Genomic DNA, 21,707 nt, shown 5'->3' on the forward strand with positions numbered 1-21,707 from the left:
ATCCCAATCGAGTTCTTGTGCGTTTCTATGCCTGGCGAGCACAGTTTACGTTGCCTGCTTGTTTTGGCCTTGGGGAGACTGCAGAGAATCTGGAATAAACTCGCGCGGAGCGAGGGAGAGTTCACGAGTTCCACACAGCCACCCGGGTCGGTAATCGAACTCAGTCACGTGGTGTGAGGCACAGGCGTTGCCACCGCCACTTTGGCGTCCATAGTGGCACGGGGTACATTCATCTCGATTTGCTTTCAGGAACGGAACAGACACATTGGTATTTCAAATACACGCTCGTGTTTAAAGTTCTAGTACATTCCAAAGCACTCTGTTCACAGGCCTGACCTGCGTTTTTTTCCATTCGCCCTTCATACCCACTGCAATGTTAAGTTTAAATATAGGCCGTAGTCGAGTCTAATTGCGTTGTTAGGAAGCGTGAGTGGGCTTTGACAGGACGCGTGGCGAGACTAACAACGGAGTAGCAGCCAAGGAATGGCACGCGTCCGAGATTAACGTTCAGGAAGGGAGATTGAGCGATGGGATCGGCTCGTGTGCACGCCGGGATCAGACTTGTTACTGCAGGAGGAATCCGGTGAGCTACAAAGCTCTTTCACAGACGTCCAGTCGGGGCCGTGAGAGATGATTGCGACGGCTCGGGGAAGAGCTTGTCAAGCAGTGGATTGAGCATGTTCCGGTGGTGATGGTCGTGTACGTAATGGGCTCACGTGACTTCTACAGCCGCTAGAGGGCGCTGCATTCAACGCAATGGGTTTATTTTAACGTAATCGATTCATGGATCGAATAATCGATTGAGGAATCGACCCATCGCTTGTGAGACGCAGCTCCGCCTGGCGGTGAGAAGTGGAAGGGTGCCGCTTGGGGCGGGGGGGGTGATGGATTCGGGGCTGATGAACGAATTACAGAGCAGATGGCTTAGAAATGCATTCATCGTTCATGCACTCGAGTCGTTCATTGTAAAGCCCGTGTAAAGGCATCTTGTCCTTTCCCACACCTCAGATCAGCATGGTTGGCTACGTAGAGTGTGAAAGAAGTTCAACATACACAAGGGAGGCGAGGAAACATGGTTGTGGTGGAGCACTGTGTGTGGGTTTGAGATTGTGTGTGTGTGTTACAGGTGTGATGATGGTGGGAGTGTGTGTCTGTGTGTGTGTGTTACAGGTGTGATGATGGTGGGAGTGTGTGTGTGTGTGTGTTACAGGTGTGATGATGGTGGGAGTGTGTGTCTGTGTGTGTGTTACAGATGTGATGATGGTGGGAGTGTGTGTCTGTGTGTGTGTGTTACAGGTGTGATGATGGTGGGAGTGTGTGTCTGTGTGTGTTACAGGTGTGATGATGGTGGGAGTGTGTGTCTGTGTGTGTGTGTTACAGGTGTGATGATGGTGGGAGTGTGTGTCTGTGTGTGTGTTACAGGTGTGATGATGGTGGGAGTGTGTGTGTGTGCTACAGGTGTGATGATGGTGGGAGTGCGTGTCTGTGTGTGTTACAGGTGTGATGATGGTGGGAGTGTGTGGCTGTGTGTGCTACAGGTGTGATGATGGTGGGAGTGTGTGTGTTACAGGTGTGATGATGGTGGGAGTGTGTGTCTGTGTGTGTGCTGCAGGTGTGATGATGGTGGGAGTGTGTGTCTGTGTTACAGGTGTGATGATGGTGGAAGTGTGTGTCTGTGTGTGTGTTACAGGTGTGATGATGGTGGGAGTGTGTCTGTGTGTGTGTTCCAGGTGCGATGATGGTGGGAGTGTGTGTGTGTGTTACAGGTGTAATGATGGTGGGAGTGTGTGGCTGTGTGTGTGTTACAGGTGTGATGATGGTGGGAGTGTGTGTCTGTGTGTGCTACAGGTGTTATGATGGTGGGAGTGTGTGTCTGTGTGTGTGTTACAAGTGTGATGATGGTGGGAGTGTGTGTCTGTGTGTGTGTTACAGGTGTAATGATGGTGGGAGTATGTGGCTGTGTGTGTGTTACAGGTGTGATGATGGTGGGAGTGTGTGTCTGTGTGTGCTACAGGTGTTATGATGGTGGGGGTGTGTGTCTGTGTGTGTGTTACAGGTGTGATGATGGTGGGAGTGTGTGTCTGTGTGTGCTACAGGTGTTATGATGGTGGGGGTGTGTGTCTGTGTGTGTGTTACAGGTGTGATGGTGGTGGGAGTGTGTGTCTGTGTGTTACAGGTGTGATTGTAGTTTGTGTGTGTGGTTGAGGTAGGGGTACCTATGTTTACACGAAAAGAACACGGAGAGAGAGCGTGGATGAGGAAGAAGAGGCGAAGCGAGGACCAGAAGGCAGAGAGAGAGAGGGGGGAGCGGGGGGAGAGAGGTAAGTGAGACAGAGAGAAGGGATAGGTAGTACGCGCAGAGAGCAGGAGGAGAGGGAAGGGAGAGACGGCAGGAGAGGCGAGAGAGAGAGAGCGAAGGGAGAGAAGGAGAAGCGAGAGAGAGAGAGGTCAAAGAGAGGAGGAGGAGGAGGCGGCGAGGCTGGGCGTGCCCGTTGCCCGCTGGAGAGCCGCATAAGTTATGCAAATGAAGCGAAGCCCCCATCGCTTCACTCTCCGCGTCCCCGCTCTGCCGGCTCCCGAGAGCTCGAGTCGCCGCTGCGGACACCGCGGGCTCCCCCAGCCCGCCGCCTCCTCCTGAGCCCTCCCCAGCTACATCGGGGCTCCGCACGGGACCCTTCCACTCGCAGGCGAGGCGCTGGTGCCGCGAGTTGAGAAAGTGGCGCAGCCTGCACCGCCCTGCATCACCCTGCATCACCCTGCGCGTCGGAGTCGCGTCCGAGACCCGGGAACTGCGTGCGGGGAGAAGTTGCGGATGCGACGAGAGACGCGGGGAGACGGAGCGGGAGACGCTGCCAGTTGAGTGGAGCGGTGGGGGAGAGACACCGCGAGACGGCAGGGAGAGAGAGAGGGAGTCCGAGTGAGACGCGGGGACACGGGGACAGGTAGGGTGGGGTGGGGGTACTGTCTGAGACAGCGCTCAGGTAAAGAGGCGAGGGGTGAGCGGAGACGCGGGCGGGCACACGGAGACAGGGAGACACCCACGGAGACAGGGGGGAGACACACACAGAGACAGGGAGACAGACAGGGAGACAGGGAAACAGACAGGGAGACACACGGAGACACACACGGAGTCAGGGAGACACACACGGTGATCACAGACGGGACGTTACGGACGCCGATTCGTAGACACGCAAACGGACACGCAGATCGACAGCCACGCGGAGACGTGGGGGACGAGAGGCGCGCGGACACGGAGAGAGAGAGACACGCGCAGACGTGGGCGGTGTGGGCACCATGTCGCCTTCCCGCTACTGCCGCTGGGGGTGCCCCTTGCCAGCACCGCTGCTGCTGCTGTTGGTGCTGCTGGCGCTGAGCGGGGGGAGCCACGCGGCGCGGCTCCGCTGGTTCGCCAGCGCCGACTGCGTGCGCGGGGACGCGGCCCTCGAGCTGCGCGAGGAGGCGGCCAACGTGGTCCTCACGGGGACCGTGGAGGAGATCCTCCACAGGGACCCCGTGCTGCACACCTACGCGGGCATGGTGAGACGCGGGGGGGCACACACGGGGGGGGGGGCACACACGGGGGGGGGGGGCACACACACGTGGACTCACGTGGACACAGCGGGGATCTTGGTGGCGGGGGGCACGGAGAACCAGGAGTGGGGGGTCACGGAGACCCAGCAGTGGGGGACCGAACGATGGAGCCGCAACGTTTTTATTTTGCTCCCTCTTGGCGGGCAGCAGAGGGTGGTGCAGCAGACTCCGTAGTTGTACTGTACTTCTGCGCGGCCTGGGTCTGTCCGTGCTCCCCCCACCATCACCAAGCCGCACTGACCAGCGTGGCGAAGTATGGTCAAATGCCCCACCCCCCCACCCTCCCCTGCCTCCCGCACGGCGTGGGGAGGTCCTTATCCAGCAGTAGATTGACAGAAGGACAACGCCTCTCTGTGTGTGTCCGTGTGTGGCCTTTCAAGGAACGCTGCTAAATTTAATAGGCGACGTTCCGGGCAATGGGCCCTTCTTCAGAGCGTCGATCGTCGTGGAAACGTGGAATTCTCCGGCGTGGAGAAGTCGTCGATGCGTGACAGATCAATCTCACTCCCCGCAGGCAAAGTGACATGCTTCCATATTGAGTTGAGATGCATGTTCCGGTATAATAATAATTATTGAAAAAAATGTTTCCGGCAACTCTTTTTTTGACGGTCCAAACGAGCGCCTGTCCCTGCACCGCCTCGCCAATGTTTATTTATTTATTAAAGATATCGGCAGTCACGGAAGAGATTTGTCCAGGTGTGCCATCGCGTGCATCAGAGCGCAGACACGCGTGGGTTGAGTATGTACGTAGCCAACCGCGCTGATCGAAGGAGCGGGGGAAGGACGACGAACTAAACACTAAAACGTCGTTCTAAAGAAGCTATGTTCTTGGTTCTTTCGGTAAAGTCACGTAGAAGGGAAAGAATAAAAGAAAACAATAAAATTCTCACGTTTCGATTGCAACACAAGCAATCATCATCAGGTGTGAAAACCACAGCAAGGAAATTTGAACCGCCACTTTTTTCAAATTTTCTTGCCGTGGTTTTCACACCTGATGATGATTGCTTGTGTTGCAATCGAAACGTCGTGAGAATTGTATTGTTTTATTTTTATTATTTTATTATTTCCCTTCTAAGTCACTTTACCGAAAGAACCAAGAATATGAATCCCTGCAGTCACGAAAGCTTTAAATCGAAAACTAAAGAAACGAGTTTGTCAATCTAAGTGATGATTTAAAAGTGCACAGCTCCAAGCGAAGAGCGTTCCAGACGGCCGCGGAAGCGCATCTGAAAGCGACGCAGTGACCGTCAAGAGGCTCGTGGGATTTGGCAGGACGCGTCATGGCGAGACGAGGGAATGGTGGTGGTGGTGGTCCTGTGGTCGAGACGAACAACCGAGTGGCAGCCAAACGAATGGAACGCGTCCGTGAAGAGGGATGTCGCGCTGATGAACTCGGAGGTTGCTGGCGACCACGGAGTGGCACCCACGAGGAGCTAAATACGCCCGAGAGAGGACGTGCAGCCCGCGGACATGGAGCGGAGTGTCACGTTCACGCGCGCTCGCTGTCACGATCGCTGTCACGCTCGCTGTCACGCTCGCTGTTGCGTCGCAGCCTCGACAGTGAGAGATCGCAGTAGCTTGGGGTGGGGGGGGGGCAGGAAATCCTTCATCCAGCAGTGGATAGATCATTAATGGCTGATGATAATGATGATGACGTTGACGAAAACTGTGTTCCAAGCAGGAGCAACAAAATTTGCAGCGTCGATCGCGACGAGGTCGCGCGCAGGGCAGCCACGGCGTGTGAGCGGTGCAGGCCATGTGCTCCCCCCCCACGTGGCTGTCGTCATGGTGACGACAGTCACGTGCCCCCCCCCACGTGGCTGTCGTTATGGTGACGACTCGACCACCAATTCAAACTCCCACGTGGCCACGCTCCGGGATGAGAGGGAAGCCGTCTCTGGTCACGCGGCTGCGCCCGGTCTCCCTCGACGCGAAGTTTGATTCTTCATAACGATGATCGACAAACAAACACAACAACAACAACAAAACCGGTAACCGTTTTTTGAAATCCATCCAAAACGGCAGGGCCCGGCAATCGATTCCAGTGGAATGTTGGTGATGAATGCACCGAGTGGAGGGCGACGTTTGGCCTAATCTTCCACGCGCAGCAGACGTCTTGGAAGAGAATGGAGCCGTGCTTGTACTGTGCCCCATGAAACAACTACCGGCAAAGAGAGAGAGAGGGAGCAGTGGGTTTAAGGAACTTGCTTCACTCTTCAAGCTGCCGCGCCGAGAGGTCGAATGGAACCGACGCACGGCACGCTGCGAGCCCCTGTCGGGCCAGCGGCAGCAGCAGCAGCCTCCTCCATTCGTTTCACGGCTCAAGAGGCGACAATGGTGATGTCCTCTTGGACATCTGTGAAATAAGAGCTTCATAGCTCATCGGACTTCTCCAGTCCGATGTTGACTTCTAAACACTTTTGTTTCATACGTTGGGGCAAACCCGGAATTAACCGGTTTGTTCCCCCGTCTTGCGGTCATAGGCAGTAAAAGCAAACTAAGCGACTTTTAACAACCCCAAGTTGATTTGAAGCTTTCGTGACTGCAGGAATTACTCTTTGGTTTCGACAGAAGCATTGGTTCTCTGTGTGTCTATGTTGTGTGTCTCTCTCTCTCTGTGTCTCTGTGTTGGCTCTGTGTGTCTCTATGTTGTGTGTCTCTCTCTGTGTGTCTCTGTGTGTCTATGTTGTGTGTCTCTCTGCTTGTGTCTCTGTGTTGTCTCTGTGTGTCTATGTTGTGTCTCTCTCTCTCTGTCTCTGTGTGTCTATGTTGTGTGTGTCTATCTCTGTGTGTCTCTGTATTGTCTCTGTGTATCTATGTTTTGTGTGTCTCTCTGTGTGTTGTCTGTGTGTCTCTCTCTGTGTCTCTGTGTTGTCTCTGTGTGTCTATGTTGTGTGTGTCTCTCTCTGTGTGTCTCTGTATTGTCTCTGTCTGCGTGTGTGTCTGTCTGTGTGTCTCCGTGTCTGTGTTTTGTCCCTCTCTCAAATTTAGTTCTACCTGATGACGGTTGCTTGTGTTGCAATCGAAAGGTCGTATTCTATTATTTAATTTATTTTCTTTCTACAGTCACTTTACCGAAAGAACCAACGGGTAACTCCAAGTTGCCACTCGCGGATTTTAACCCCAAAAAATCCATCCCCGCGTGACGCGCGGCTCGCGCAACCTTCGCTCGGAGCGGAGGAGGCGGAGGAGGAGGCAAGAGGCTCTAAACTCCGTACAGTGTCCCGCCAGCCCAGTGTGGGAGCACACACACGTACACACCAACAACAACAACAACCACTCAGCTGCGGTGACGCCACCACGGCGCTTGTGCCAGGCTAGGTGCACCACGAGGAGGCGTTGCCGCCAAGTGTCGAAGGCTCTCGCTGCTGGCTGAACAGGAAGGTCACGTAACAGACGCAGGTGTCATGGGTCGACTGCGATGACTGGCAGATGATGCTCCCACCACCTGTGCACCGCATTGTGCAAACTTGTTGCGATTTAGCCACCCGGCGCTCCGCTCGTTGTTGTGAGCGTCGCTCCTCTGACCTCCGTTCTTGTTGGAGGGCGACTGCCTCCAACTGCCCAGCAGCAGCAGCGTCCTTCACGAGTCTCCTCCACAGAGGCCGATCGTGCACTACTAGAACCAAGCATCAGCAAGTCCCATCAGCTCGACATCTGTCTGTGCCGCATCAATCCATCTTTTCTCCAACCCCAAACAGGCTGTTGGGGCAAGTGCTGTTAGCGAGCATGGCACACGAGGGGTGGATGGTCAACACAACGCCCGGTCGCCTTTGTCTCCCTAGTGGCGATGTTTACACACCACACCAGGTACCGATTTGACGCCGAGTCGACCTTGGGGAGGCCCAGGACCGGTGCAGATAATCGTCACCGGTGTTGACTGTGAGCACGACCGCTCCCCACACTCTACCACAATGTACTCTCCTCGCTCTATACATGGCGACGTAACACTGGCGCTGTTATAAACAGAGTCAACATCTATCACGCTCAATATACCGTGGCGCCCGAGCCTTGGCTGTTGAGATGCTTCACGTTCAGGAGGCCCCGCCGGACCAGGGGCAAGTAAGTAAATAAACATGCGAGTGCGTTTTTATTTTATTGGAGAACACGACTCCGTGGTGTCCGGTTTGTCGTCGCTCACCCACACTCCTCGATGGCAGCCCGCGACGTTTGCGTGCGGTCAGCGGCTGGCGGTGGCACGAGGCACCTTGAGAGGTGAGAAGGGCTCTGGCTCACGGTGACCGATTGCGTCACCCTCGGTGGGGGCATCGGTGTCATTCCCCGAGGCTCACCTCTAGTGGGGCCCTCTGCACTGGAGAGGCGAGTCCGCGAGTAATCTAAACAATTAAACTATTCCTTTATTTGACCAGGTAAGGCGCACCACTCAGGCTACACAGCTCTCTTTCAGAAGCAACCTGGCTATCACAAATGATGGCTTAACGAAGGGGCTTATCGTGTGGGAAATGTATGGTGGCCAAATACTCGTTGAGTGACGTTGAGTCTAAATGTGACGTTGAGTCTAAATGTGGAGGGAAAAGCTGTAGAACCCGCAGAAAAATCGATGTGACCACTGGGAGAGAGAGCGAGATACGCGCAAACTCCATATATACAGCAGGCATCAGGGGTCGGGATCGAACCAACGAGCTTCTACATACCCGACGAGGCAGTTAACATCTCGCCTCTCTCTGCGTGTGTGCGTCCCCAGGTGCGCGTGTGGCGCTTCCTCAAGGGCCGCGAGATCCTGTCCCCGAGCGCGCTCATGGACGGCGGCCGCAAGGTGATGGTGGGCGGCTTCGGTGAGCCGAGCATCTGTGACAACCAGGTGTCGACGGGCGACACGCGCATCTTCCTGCTCAACCCCTCCGCCAACGAGCTGTGGCCCGAGCACCAGGAGCTGCTCCAGCTCAACTCGAGCCTCATCCGCATCTCCCTGCGCAACCTCGAGAAGGTGGAGCTCGCCGTGCAAGGTGAGTGACGCCCAGGCGTCCGCGCGTTCCGCCGGGTGCTCCCCCGCCACAAGGCCCACCGTCGATGGTGAACATGAATTAGTTCCATCGTCTGCACCGCACAGAGGTTCATCACTTGAGGCCACCATGAGTTCCACCACCTGTACTACCAGGAGTGCCATCATCTCCACCACTCGGGAGGTCCACCATCTGTTCCACCAAGAGTTACATGACTCACACCACTAGGTGATCCACTACCCACACCACCAGGAGATCCACCACCCCCACCACGAGGTGATCCACCACCCACACCACCAGGAGATCCACCACCCCCACCACCAGGAGATCCACCACACACACCACCAGGAGATCCAGCACCCATACCACCAGGAGATTCACCACACACACCATCAGGAGATCCAGCACCCACACCACCAGGAGATCCAGCACCCACACCACCAGGAGATCCACCACCCACACCACCAGGAAATTCACCACACACACCACCAGGAGATCCAGCAGCCACACCACCAGGAGATCCACCACCCACACCACCAGGAGATCCACCACCCACACCACCAGGAGATCCACCACCCCCACCACCAGGAGATCCACCACCCACTCCACCAGGAGATCCAGCACACACACCACCAGGAGATCCACCACCCACACCACCAGGAGATGCGCTCGCTCTCTCGCTCGCATCCTCGGCCCCGTCCCCCCGCGCGTGTTCCGCAGCACAGACGCCGTGGGTCACTTCTCAGCGGACAGCTGGCGCTGCTGTGCTGGGAATTTGAAAAATGTGTGCGGCAACGTGCGCGACGCGCGGTACGTAGTGCGTGGATTAATTTTATTTTGGAAAGAGCGGTGCGGAGTTGACGGGGGTGGAATGTGTTGGAGGCCGAGTGCCGAGCAGGCAGCGCCGGGCAAGTCAATCACCTCCACGCACATTTCGATCACCTCGATCACCTTGCTCGCTCGCTCGCTTCACCTGACGGGGGTATTCGGATTGACGTGACCTTCGATCCGTGATCCGGAACCCAAATATCCGAATTCATAGAGGATCGCAGAACTTGGGCAATTGTTGGTAGCACCGGCTTCTTAGAAAGTGGCTGCTGCCTTCACGCTCGGACTGTGGTTCCTCCTCCCCCTCCTCGTGTCTCTGAGTCATCCCTTCGCTCTCTGGCATCCAGAGCGAGTGAACACTTGCCAGAACCGGCAACGCCGAGGGCCTGGGTTGGAATCCAGGTTTCAACCGTCCGTGTTTAAACTGGTTTCTCGGTCGTCACGAGTTGATGGTCTCAGCCCGGTTGTCGATGGCTGCACAAAAGTAAAACACCACTTTACGTTGAACAGTTCCAGCTCGGGAGAGTTGAATCGCTTCGTTTGCGGGACGTTTAAAAACGCGTGGCTAAGTACGGAATTGCAGAGACCTCAGAAGAAGCTTTGTGACGTCATTTCCGGGGACCATTTTCCCACACGCGGTGGTGATGACGCTGCCGCTGCGCGCCGTGCGTCGATCTTTACTCCGGGACAAACGCGATTGGGAGAAACGAAGGAGACGGTCAACGGGCCTCTCTCGGCTCCGAGGAGCGTGGGGGTGGTGTTCATCGCTCTTGATGGCCCTGAGACAAATGTAATAATATCCACATTAGTGTGTCAGGGGCCAGTCTCTCTCTCGCTCGCACCATCACTGCGGACCTCCCATGAAGTGGCTTTCAATGTATTCACCCCATACGAACGATGGTAGTGGTGATGATGATGGTATTGAGGTTGATGATGAGTGGATCCTCCAACCGGGATTTTCGATTCTCGACATCGTGAGCCGAGGGCCACGTGCCGTCACAGCGGTCCAGCTGGGCCACGTGACGGCGCGAAGCAGCGGCGGCGGCAGCAGCAGCCGGCGCCAACACTGATCGTAAAATATAAAATGAAAAAACAACAAAAATCCGACTGCGGTGGGGCATTAATTTCTAGGGAGCGTTTCGTGCTCACGGCTGCAGATCCGGAGCCAGGGGAATGTCTCCGCCGCGGACGCTCTCGAGTCAACGCCGCAGATGGGAACCGAGAGCCGCGCGCTCCACAGCCGTGCCCCGTGGGAGGGGGGGGGGGGGGTGTCCAGCTGCCGGGCTATGTAGAGATGGGCCTCGATCTCATCCCCTGCCACCCACGCTAATCTACTGGCCCGTGCCCTGTGTATAGTTCAATTAGATCGATTGATCAATTTGAATGTGCAGTTTTATTCAGGGACTGTGTGTTGTTGTCTTGGTGCAGTCTGGGACTGTTGTTGTTGCCTTGCCAAAGCTTGCATTTGGTGTTGACCAATCGGCAGGAATTTTAGTACTTTTGAAATTTTAACATAGCTCTGTTTAATTATAGTGACCTGCTTACCTTTTTGTCTATTTTGCCCAGGGTGGGGAGGGTTAGTAAACACCTTGTTCAAGTTGCTGGTGATGAGTTTCTGGCAACGAGCTGCTCGTGTGCTCGTGTCAAGTTGCTAGTGTCGAGTTGCCGGTGACGAGTTGCTGGTGACAAGTTGCCAGTGACAAGTTGCCGGTGACGAGTTGCTCGTGCCGATGATGCGTCTGTCGACGTTGGCTGCATGGACGGTGCCATCTGCTGTCTCGGGGAAAGTTGCCTCCCCGTACCAGGCCCGGTGGTTTTGTAACAATTTTGCTTTTTATCATTTATTTACCCCACATTCTCTACATTGTTTTATTAATTCGCACGCGAAGTCTCGGCCACCAAGGCACCTCCATACGCCGATGTAGGAGAACCCCAGGACAGGTTCAGGAACCACGTGTCACTGATGTTGGGCAGAAGCAAGACTGGGAACTCTGGTCGCAGGGTTTGCAGTGCAGTGCGCTTATCGCTGCGCCACCGCTGCCCACACTCGGACACACACTGACTGGCCAATATGTGGCCCAGTTGCAAAAAGGTGATGTGCTGGGCAAACTATGTATTGACAGGTTCATTAACCCACTTGCTGTACTGCCATCTACTTTTCCACCGCACAACTCAGCGGGGTTGTCAGTTTCCCAAATCTCTACGGAATCCACCAACCCTTGCCTCCAAGGCACCAGCTCACATACTTGTGCCACCACACCCAGCTGACAGCTGGTCAAATGAAGGAGCAAATTAGTGACTTAATGAGTGGAGTTAGTCAAGGGTTTAGCAAGTGAATGAGTGAAATGGTGAACAGTTGAATTAATCAATACTCGAATTGGACAATAAATTAGTGAAATGGTCAAGAGTTGAATGCAGATTGATTGATTGAATGACGACTGCATGAGTTAACACAATCCCACGCAATACATCATGTACTCAATCACTCCGCCGCATCTGTGGGGTAGCTCTGGTTTTTTTGTATCTCTCCCTGTGTCGCCTTGTTTCTCCACTTGCCCCCCCCCCCCCATCTTCCCTCTCTTTGATAAAAAAAAAATCATCGCAGGGGCTAGAAGCGTGAGGGCCGATGCACGGGCCCCTGGGGTTACTCGAGGGTCACGAGGCCCAGGCGACGGCTTCGTGGGGGGTCCCAGTCCCGATGGGCCCTGGGGACTTCGGGTTCTGGATTCCACGGGCCCCCGGGTCCTGGTCCCAAGGGACCCGGTCCTGTGCTGCTAATGGCCAAATCATCCTGAATGCGTTCGATCTCGTCCGATATCGACCAACCTCGTCCCAATTCAATCGCGTCCAATCTCATCACGGGACCTCCCTTGCCAATATCAAACGATAAGAACAGGTTTTACCCATTCTGGCAATAAAGCAGCTGTGTTCAGATGTTCAAACACCAAACAGAAACCTTTTTGCAAGGGGCAAAGTCTGCATTAACCACACGCAGTGCTTGTGGTGAACATGTAAACAGAAAAACACATGCTCTGAGAGTAGATGATGATGCGTTGTATTTGAAACCGATTGGTCCACACCAGAGACAGCTTTCTTTAGAGCCTAGTCTCACACAGTGTCAGAGGACGCCAAAAGGTGAACAGAAGAAAGATAACGCACTATCAGGTCTTATGCGATCTCATCCGATCTCATGCGATCTCCCGAGCTATGCAGGGTCGAGGCGGGAGTCTGCCGAGAGACGCCCCTGGGTGTCGTGGGTTGAGTCGTGCCTCCCCCCCCCGCCCCACGTGGGCTTCCTCCGGCTCCCTCCAACACGAAGCTACGCGGCCAATGAATGAAATTCATGAATGAAATTCATGAATAAAATTTACCAAACGTCCAGAGATGACATGACTCTCCTTTGCATTGTCGGAAGCCATCGCACTCGCTCCCGTCAAAAGAATGTGGAATTTCCACCACTCGGGACGGTCAAGTGGCAAAACCTCTCCTCGCTGTTTTCTCTCCATTAATAACGACCACAGTACTAATGCAACGCAAGGCCTGGCACTCGGGTTGCCACCTGTCCGGGTTTGACCGGTACATCCCGGGACTTAGCGGCTGTGTTCCAGTGGCCGAGATCTGTGATACCCGCGGGTGTCGCTGTGTCGAACTCTACTCCAGGACAATGCGCAGTGGGTGCTGATAGACCTTCGCGCTGACCGAGGAATGCGTCCGGGCTTTGCTCTACACTGCGCTCAGCGTTGAAGGTGGCAACCCCAACCGTGATGTCCGCCGCGGCATCGTGGACAGCGTTGGGCGCCGCTGCCGCGCCCGTTCAGGCGGCATCATCGCGGAGAGCGACACGCCGGGGTCGTCGTCGTAGTGGTCGTGGTGGTCGTGGTGGTCGTGGTGGTGGTCGTGGTCGTGGTGGTGGTCGTGGTGGTGGTCGTGGTGGTGGTCGTGGTGGTGGTCGTGGTGGTGGTCGTGGTGGTGGTGGTGGTCGTCGTCGTGATGGTGGTGGTGGTTGTGGTCGTGGTGATGGTGGTGGCAGCGGCGGAGAGCGATGGAGCGGGAGTTGGGGGTGTGGGGCGAGTAAAGATTCGAATCGTCGCGGGCACCGCGGGTGGGATGGGTGGGGTGGGATGTCTCACCGCGCTCGGTGCCTGTGCGGGGTCAGAGGGGGCAGGAGACGAGGGGGAGATTCTACAGTCGGTGGGGGGGGGGAGGCGGTGGCCCCCACCCAGGACAGGTTTCCGTGGCGATAGAGTGAGGAGGAATGTCCGGAATCTGAGCTGTTCCATCATCGCCAACTTCAATGCGCGTGGCCAATTATGCCCTCTGCTCATAGCTGCACGCAGCCACAGTCATAGCACGGTGCATAGCGTGCACATAGCGTGCACATAGCGTGCGCATAGCGTGCACATAGCGTGCGCATAGCGTGCACATAGCGTGCGCATAGCGTGCGCATAGCGTGCGCATAGCGTGCACATAGCGTGCACATAGCGTGCACATAGCGTGCTCACGGCTTCTCCATCCCTGATATCTAACAGTAAGTCTACTCACCCACTCATGCCTCCTAACTTCCCCCAGCCCACACTCTTCCATTCCAATCTGATCTGTCTGTCCGTACATCCGCCATGACCTAACGTTTCGGAGGAGGCCCCTGCTGCAGGGCGGGGAGGGAGGGTCTCGGTGGTGTGAGCTCGCCGCGGCCGAGGGGGCACTTGGCGAACGCCTCCACGCGTCGTGGTGGCATCGCCACGCCGGGCGCCGGCGATTATTGACGTGAGACGTCACTCGCTAATCTGACAGCGCGGGGAGAGAGAGAGAGTGGGAGAGAGAATGAGAGAAAGAATGGGAGAGAGAGAATGAGAGAGAGAATGAGAGAGAGAGAGAGTGGGAGAGAGAATGAGAGAGGGAATGAGAGAGAATGAGAGAGAGAGGAGGTCGCCGATGCAGCGGCAGCGTTTGGAACGGACCGCCGTTTTCCGCGCCGCGGCCTACGCGGAATGCAAAACGTTCGATTCGCCCTTCATTATTCGCGGGGACCCCCCCCCCCTCTCTCGCCCCCCCCCCCGGGACACAATCGCGAGGTTTGTGAGATGCGCGGCTCGTGGGTTGAGAGCCCCTCCCCTCCCCCGCGCCCCCCCCGCCCACTCCCTCTTTGATGATCTTCGCTGCCACCGCCGCCGCTGCAGCGAGTCGCGAGGGAGTCGAGGGAGCGACAAAAGTTCGTGGCGGGACGGGAGTCGTCTCCGCGCCGTCGCAACTTGAAAGGGGATTTCAGTTTTTGGTGTCGACATTTTTTTCTGAGAATTTTTCTTTCTTCAGCGGTGGGGTGGGTGGGGGGGCAGTGAGTGGCGTGGTCGGGGTGGTTGACGCGGCACGTGTTGCGAGGTGCGGGATGGGTCCTTCTGCCCCTAACCCCGCACCTCCAATTAGCATGGTTGGCTACGTACGATGCGAAGGAAGTTCGACGTACGTAACCCACCCCCATTGTCCAAATTCCTCCCTGTATTTTGTAACGCGGCGCCTGGGCCCCGTTGCAGTTGCACCGCCTGCACACATCACCATCATCCACCATCATCATCATCATCATCAACCATCATCATCATCATCATCGGACATCATCATCATCAACATCATCCACCATCATCATCATCCATCAGCATCCATCCACCATCATCCACCACCATCTTCATCATCCACCATCATCCATCCATCATCGTCATCCATCCAGCGACACACTACTCGGCTGTCCCCAGATGCGGTTGTGTGGCTTGACCACGTGCATGTGACACTGCAGGTGTTGCTCTGCATCTATATTAACTCACGCAGAGATCCAGGGACTCACAAGGAGATTTAGAAACTGGAATTACTACCCTTTGCTTCTGTGTGCCATTTACCAATTTATGATTGCGTGTGATGGCAGCAGCGATGTGGTTCAGGAGCTAAACGTCTAGGTGTGCTGCTGCTGGACACGACGAGAGGGCTTCAGCAGAGAGAGACAGAGAGATAGAGAGAGAGTTCGTGTCGTGTCGCTCCTCCTCAGTTGAAGGAGTGTACAGCACTGTGCGGTCCGTATCTATCTATAATGATCATAATGATCAATTAGTTCCCCTACACTCACAATCACCGAGGAATGTAAAGCCCAAAGCGTGCCCTGTGTACCCTGCTCAGCCCGGAGCGAGGGCTCGCCACCCGGTGCCAGGCCAAGTAGCAAGCCTCACCACCACCACGACCACCACGACCACCACCACCACTATGACCACCACTATGACCACTACTATGACCACAACGACGACCACCACCACGGTGGTAGCGGTTGCAGTGATGTTGGCGGTGGTGGTGGCATGCCTGTCTAAGGATAGGTTCACATCTGTGTCTCACACTCACCTATGACTCACCTATGTTTCAAACGTACCTGTGTATCACCTGTCTCACCTGAATGTGTCTCACACTCACTGGAGAGTCTCACTCACCTGAGCACCCCTCATCCCCCTGTTATGTCTGGCTCGCTGTCACTGGAATGCTGTGGTCGGGTTCACATTCCCTCGCTCCTCCCCACATCCCCCTCTCGTCCCAGCGGCCCCCTCCCCCTTGCTACCCCCTCGTGCCCCACCCCGACCTGCACCCACCTGCACCCACGTGCACCCACCTGCACCACGTGCACCCACCTGCACCCACCTGCAACCACCTGGACCCACCTACCCCCACCACGTGCACCCACCTGGACCCACGTGCACCCACGTGCACCACGTGCACCCACCTGCACCACGTGCACCCACCTGGACCCACCCACCCGCACCCACCCACCCACGTGCATCCTCCACACTCCGGCTGTTCCTCCCCACACTCATCCTAGGGTTGCCACCCTTGCCACTGCGAACCAAACCCGGACGCATTCCTCAGTCGCCACTCGGGCTACCATCACCACCACCACCACCATCGTCACTGCGCCTTGTCCCGCTGTACCGGCCACACCGGGACGGGTGGCAACGCGGCGCCAGGCCTCGCATTTCACGCGCACGGTGATCGCCATTGATGTGGAGAATACAGTGGGGGGGGGGGGGGGTATTTTGTCAATTTACAGCCATTGAGACAGTGGTGGGAACTCCACATTCCTATGGACGGGGCGAGTCTGGTGGCTTCCTACAATGTTGTCATTCCCGCACAAGTGGCACTTCTCTTTCCTGCGGTTCCTCGTTCTTGGTCCTCGTCATCCTCCTCGTCGTCATCCTCCTCCTCTTCACTGCAGGAGGCCGCCCGCTTGCTGGCGGAGTCGTGCCGGGAGACTGCGGCCCCCGCCGCTCTCGCCGCTCTCCTCTCTGTCGCTCCCTCCTGCGGCGTCTCTGCTGGGCTCTGCACGGCGTGTGACAGCACTTGCCCCAACAGCCGGCTAAGGCCACACGGGGGATCTTTGTTTTTGGTCGAGGGGTGTTCTGTGTCCGTGTGTTCTGCCTGGTGTGTTCTGTGTGCTGCGTGGTGTGTGCTGTGTGCTGTGTGTTGTGTGCTGCGTGGTGTGTGCTGCGTGGTGTGTGCTGCGTGGTGTGTGCTGCGTGGTGTGTGCTGCGTGGTGTGTGCTGCGTGGTGTGTGCTGCGTGGTGTGTGCTGTGTGGTGTGTGCTGTGTGGTGTGTGCTGCGTGGTGTGTTCTGTGTGCTGCGTGGTGTGTGCTGTGTGGTGTGTGCTGTGTGGTGTGTGCTGTGTGGTGTGTGCTGCGTGGTGTGTGCTGCGTGGTGTGTGCTGCGTGGTGTGTGCTGTGTGATGTGTGCTGTGTGCTGTGTGTATTGTGTGGTGTGTGCTGCGTGGTGTGTGCTGTGTGCTGCGTGGTGTGTGCTGTGTGGTGTGTGCTGTGTGGTGTGTGCTGTGTGGTGTGTGCTGCGTGGTGTGTGCTGCGTGGTGTGTTCTGTGTGCTGCGTGGTGTGTGCTGTGTGGTGTGTGCTGTGTGGTGTGTGCTGTGTGGTGTGTATTGTGTGGTGTGTGCTGCGTGGTGTGTGCTGTGTGGTGTGTGCTGCGTGGTGTGTGCTGTGTGGTGTGTATTGTGTGGTGTGTGCTGCGTGGTGTGTGCTGTGTGGTGTGTGCTGTGTGGTGTGTATTGTGTGGTGTGTGCTGCGTGGTGTGTGCTGTGTGGTGTGTGCTGCGTGGTGTGTGCTGTGTGGTGTGTATTGTGTGGTGTGTGCTGCGTGGTGTGTGCTGTGTGGTGTGTGCTGTGTGGTGTGTATTGTGTGGTGTGTGCTGCGTGGTGTGTGCTGTGTGGTGTGTGCTGCGTGGTGTGTGCTGTGTGCTGTGTGTATTGTGGCCGAGTAAACTTACGGAACGCCCAGAAGACATCCAGACATCGCTCGCCACTGATGTTAGCCGTGGCCGGGATTCTAACTCGGGGCACCGGGTTCGTAGAGGCAGTGCGCTAACCACTACGCCACCGTTACGCCACAGACACATACATAGACACATACATAGATACATACATACATAGATACATACATAGATACACACATAGATACACACACAAGGCGTACACACACATAAGGCGTACACACACACACACAAGACGTACACACACACAAGGCGTACACACACACACAAGGCATACATACACAAACAAGGCGTACACACACACACAATACGTACACACATACACAAGACGTACACACATACAAGGCGTACACACACACAAGGCGTACATACACACACAAGGCGTACACACACACAATACGTACACACACACACACAAGGCGTACACACACACACACACGAGACGTGCACACACACACACACAAGGCGTACATACACACACAAGGCGTACACACACACACAAGGCGTACATACACACACAGACGCTATAAACCTGCCCTCACTTGAGTCGCAGAGTCGTTAGTTAATATTTGTCTGAAACGGAACCGTTTAAGAGTCAGGGACACCGTTCTGCCGCTGGGAAAAACTCATTATGAAGGTACATTCATTGCTTTTGCCAACTAATAGTCTAAACACACACACACACATATAAAGACAAATATCCCTCGTGTAGCCTTTGGGGCAAGTGCTGTTTAGTATCACCTACTGCACACCGCACCGGGTACTCATTCGAGGCTGAGCCGACCTAGGGGGGAGGTCCAGGAGCGGTTGAGATAATCGCCACTGGTGTCGGCCGTGAGCGTGAATCGAACTCGTGGTGATAGCAGTGCGCTAGCCACTACACTACCGCTCCCCAAGACGAGCATACCCACACTCGTATGCAACCACATTTAATACGATACAGACACACACACAAACGCGTGGTACAGACACACATTTGCAAAGACAGATTCTCACTCATACGCACATTCTGTACAGACGCACGCCATCACAAAGGAGGCACGCATGCCCACAAATACATACACAGACTTGCATACACTGGCACACACACACACATAACACATTTACAGTGACAAAGGTCCCTGTGTAGCCTACATAAACAATTGAAGCAAGTGCTGTTAGGAAGCCGTGATACACACACACACTGACACATGTACACACACACGCGTGTGCAGGGGCACACTTATGTACAGACACGCACGCTGAGACAGCGTTCCCGCAGTCCCACTTAGAGCCCTAACTTACACACAGAAACACACACACAGCCACATTCACGCACTCACAAAGACAAAGATCCCCCGTATTGCCTCTGCCAGACTGTTGGGGCAAGTGCCGTTAGCTAGCACTGATGAAGGTCGCCACGGCACTTGAGAGTCTTGGTGGACAGCACCACGCTCGGCCGCCTTTATTTCCCTAGTCGACCTAGGGGAGGTACTCATTTGAGGCTGAGTCCACCTAGGGGAAGTCCAGGACTTGGTCAGACAATCGTCACTGGTGTTGGCCGTGAGCAGGAATCGAACTCGTGTCGCCGGGTTCGCCTTTGTATCCCCTCGTGGTGATGTTTACATACACTGCTGCAACCAGATACTCATTTTGAGGCTGAGTCGACATACACACACTCACATACAAAGACAAAGATCCCCCGTGTAGCCTTAACAGACTGTTGGGGCAAGTGCTTTTAGCGAGCACCTATGAAGGCCGAAACTGGACACGAGGGGGTGGGTGGCCAACACCACGCCCGGCCGCCTTTGTCTCCCCGGTGGCGATGTGCATGCACCGCACCAGGTACTCATTTGAGACTGAGTCGACCTAGGGGAGACCCTGAACCGGTTCAGATAATCGTCACTGTGGCGGGAATCGAACTGGGTTCGCCGGGTTTGCAGCAAAGTGCGCTAACCGCTACCCCACCGCTCCCCACATACACACACTCACATACACACACACTCACATACACACACGCCACACCCTGCCCCCACACCCCTCACCTCCATCAGCTCTGCAGGGGCGGGATGAGGGGGGGGGTGTTAGTGTCGGAATCACTGAGGAATGCTCCGAGCCTCACAAAGTCCCCAGACCCCCACTGGGGCCGCACAAAGATCCCTCTATGCGGGGCTAGGCTTGCGGTTAGAGCATCAAGGCATTAGCACAGTTAGCGAGCACCTATTAAGGTCGTTTTACAGCCCACGCAGCGATCTCGACAGCGCTTGTGCCCCCCCCCCCTCCCCGAGGTTAACAGGTACCACGTTTCGGGCTGAGTCCGCCTCGGAGTGTCCCAAGGCGGTGACAGGAGGCGTGCTATGTACGACTGTGTACCTGGGAGCCATGGCAGAGAGAGAGGGAGCGTCCTCGCCTCTGCACAAATGGCAATTGTCTCTGCTGACGAGACGCTGAACCTGTGACACGGAGGCCGGAGTTTGCTTGCGTTGAACCAATGGCAGCTGCAGGCAACGTCAACTTCATATTTGTTTGATGTACAGGGACATGTATGGCTTATTTATGTTTTACCAATATGCATGGCCACTCGAGTTGCCACCAGTCCTGGTTATCCCGGAATCCTCCACTTGTGGTGAAGGCAGCAGCTTTCCGAGCTAATCTCTCCCAGGGCATTCGCAGTTCTGTTTTTTTTGGCAGAACTGTCGTGCAATTATAACAACAATAATTATTAAATCGTTCACGGCTCAAGACGATGCATTCACGTGTCGTAACCCCGCCCTTCTTGCATTGCGTCACTTTCATCTGCCAGAGGTGGCAACCGCCCAAATGATCAGCGTAATTATCCTGGGTCCGGAGCCGAACTCCACTTTGTAGGTTCAAGGCCGCGTGTAAAAGAAGCAGTCGATGGCCCCGATTGCTGACCACTGCCAAACCAAAGGGAGGCCTTGAACTCGTTGGCAGTCAACGCCGTGGGAGTCACTCCGCAGAGCCCAGGGTAGCGCGAGACGACAGCACGGGGCCGGAGGAGCTGCCACGGGTGTTGTACTATGTGCGCGTGTGGGTGACGAAGCCGCGTTCTGCCCGAGTCGAGAATTGTTCTGGCTTGAGCGAGAGGAGCAGCAGCAGCAGCAGGAGAAGGAATAACGCAGAGGCCGGATGCAGCAGCGCATGCTCTGAGCCTCGTGTCGCGCCCTAAGTGAGAGATGAATCGGCGTCATAGTCAACATCATTCTCATAGTGCCTCTGGACGTGATGAACATGGATTGATTGAGAAGAATGGGCTTCACCCTTGCCGGCAATAATAGAGGAGGTGTGAAGACGTTCAAACACCAAATAGACATCTATTGCAAGGCATCATCATGTCTGCATTAACCAAACATCATGCTTGTGGAAGAAAATGCAAATATGGATTAATCGGGCGACAGACAAATCTGGCTGTCGCCTGATGAAGCTAGTTGTAATTACTGGCGAAACGTCGTACTCTGATTGTAAATGTTGTGGCTTGGCTCTCCAACACACCGGTGTGCTGTACTCGTGACGAATTGGCACGTTCTGTTTACGTGACAACCCTTACTAGTTGGCTGTGTCGGGTGGTTGCGGGTTTAACGACACAATTATATATTTACGCGATCTAACCCAAAAACCTCTATTATCGATGATATTGGTCGCGAAAGCCTACTACGTGTTAAAACAGAGGGGATAGAGAGAGATGGTGAGACAGACGATGACGTTGAGAGAAAAAAAGATGAGATAAGTTGAGAGATGGATGAACAGGTGGTTAGGTCGATGAAAAGGTGAATTGAAATAACAAACGGAGATATAATCTGGAATGTAAGCTTTCGTGACTGCAGGAATCTATACTCTTTGGTTCTTTCGGTAAAGTCACGTGGGTAGAAATAAAATAGATCACGACGTTTCGATCTCAACACAAGCGACCGTCATCAGGCGAGACAATCACAGCCGGTAAACTGCTGAAACTGTTTCACGCGAAAGCCGACTCCGTGTTAAAATAGAGAGGATATAAATTGTTTCAGCGGTTCCCCTGCTGTGATTGT

At 55.3% G+C, this 21,707-nt stretch overlaps 1 protein-coding gene across 1 annotated transcript in view; it reads left to right on the top strand.

Moving 5' to 3' along the window:
• Positions 1-2,435: 2,435 nt before the first annotated feature.
• The window catches only part of LOC133351170 (agrin-like), a 125,800-nt gene continuing 106,528 nt past the window's right edge, over positions 2,436-21,707 (top strand). Inside the window, exons 1-2 of the mRNA XM_061566165.1 lie at positions 2,436-3,537; positions 8,297-8,558. Of these exons, the coding sequence (XP_061422149.1) occupies positions 3,295-3,537; positions 8,297-8,558 (505 nt within the window). The 5' untranslated portion in view covers positions 2,436-3,294. The remainder of the gene's footprint in view (positions 3,538-8,296; positions 8,559-21,707) is intronic.

The sequence above is a fragment of the Lethenteron reissneri genome, chromosome 36, assembly GCF_015708825.2.
Source record: "Lethenteron reissneri isolate LAM-NWPU_2019-01 chromosome 36, ASM1570882v1, whole genome shotgun sequence".
In the NCBI taxonomy this organism is placed as follows: domain Eukaryota; kingdom Metazoa; phylum Chordata; class Hyperoartia; order Petromyzontiformes; family Petromyzontidae; genus Lethenteron; species Lethenteron reissneri.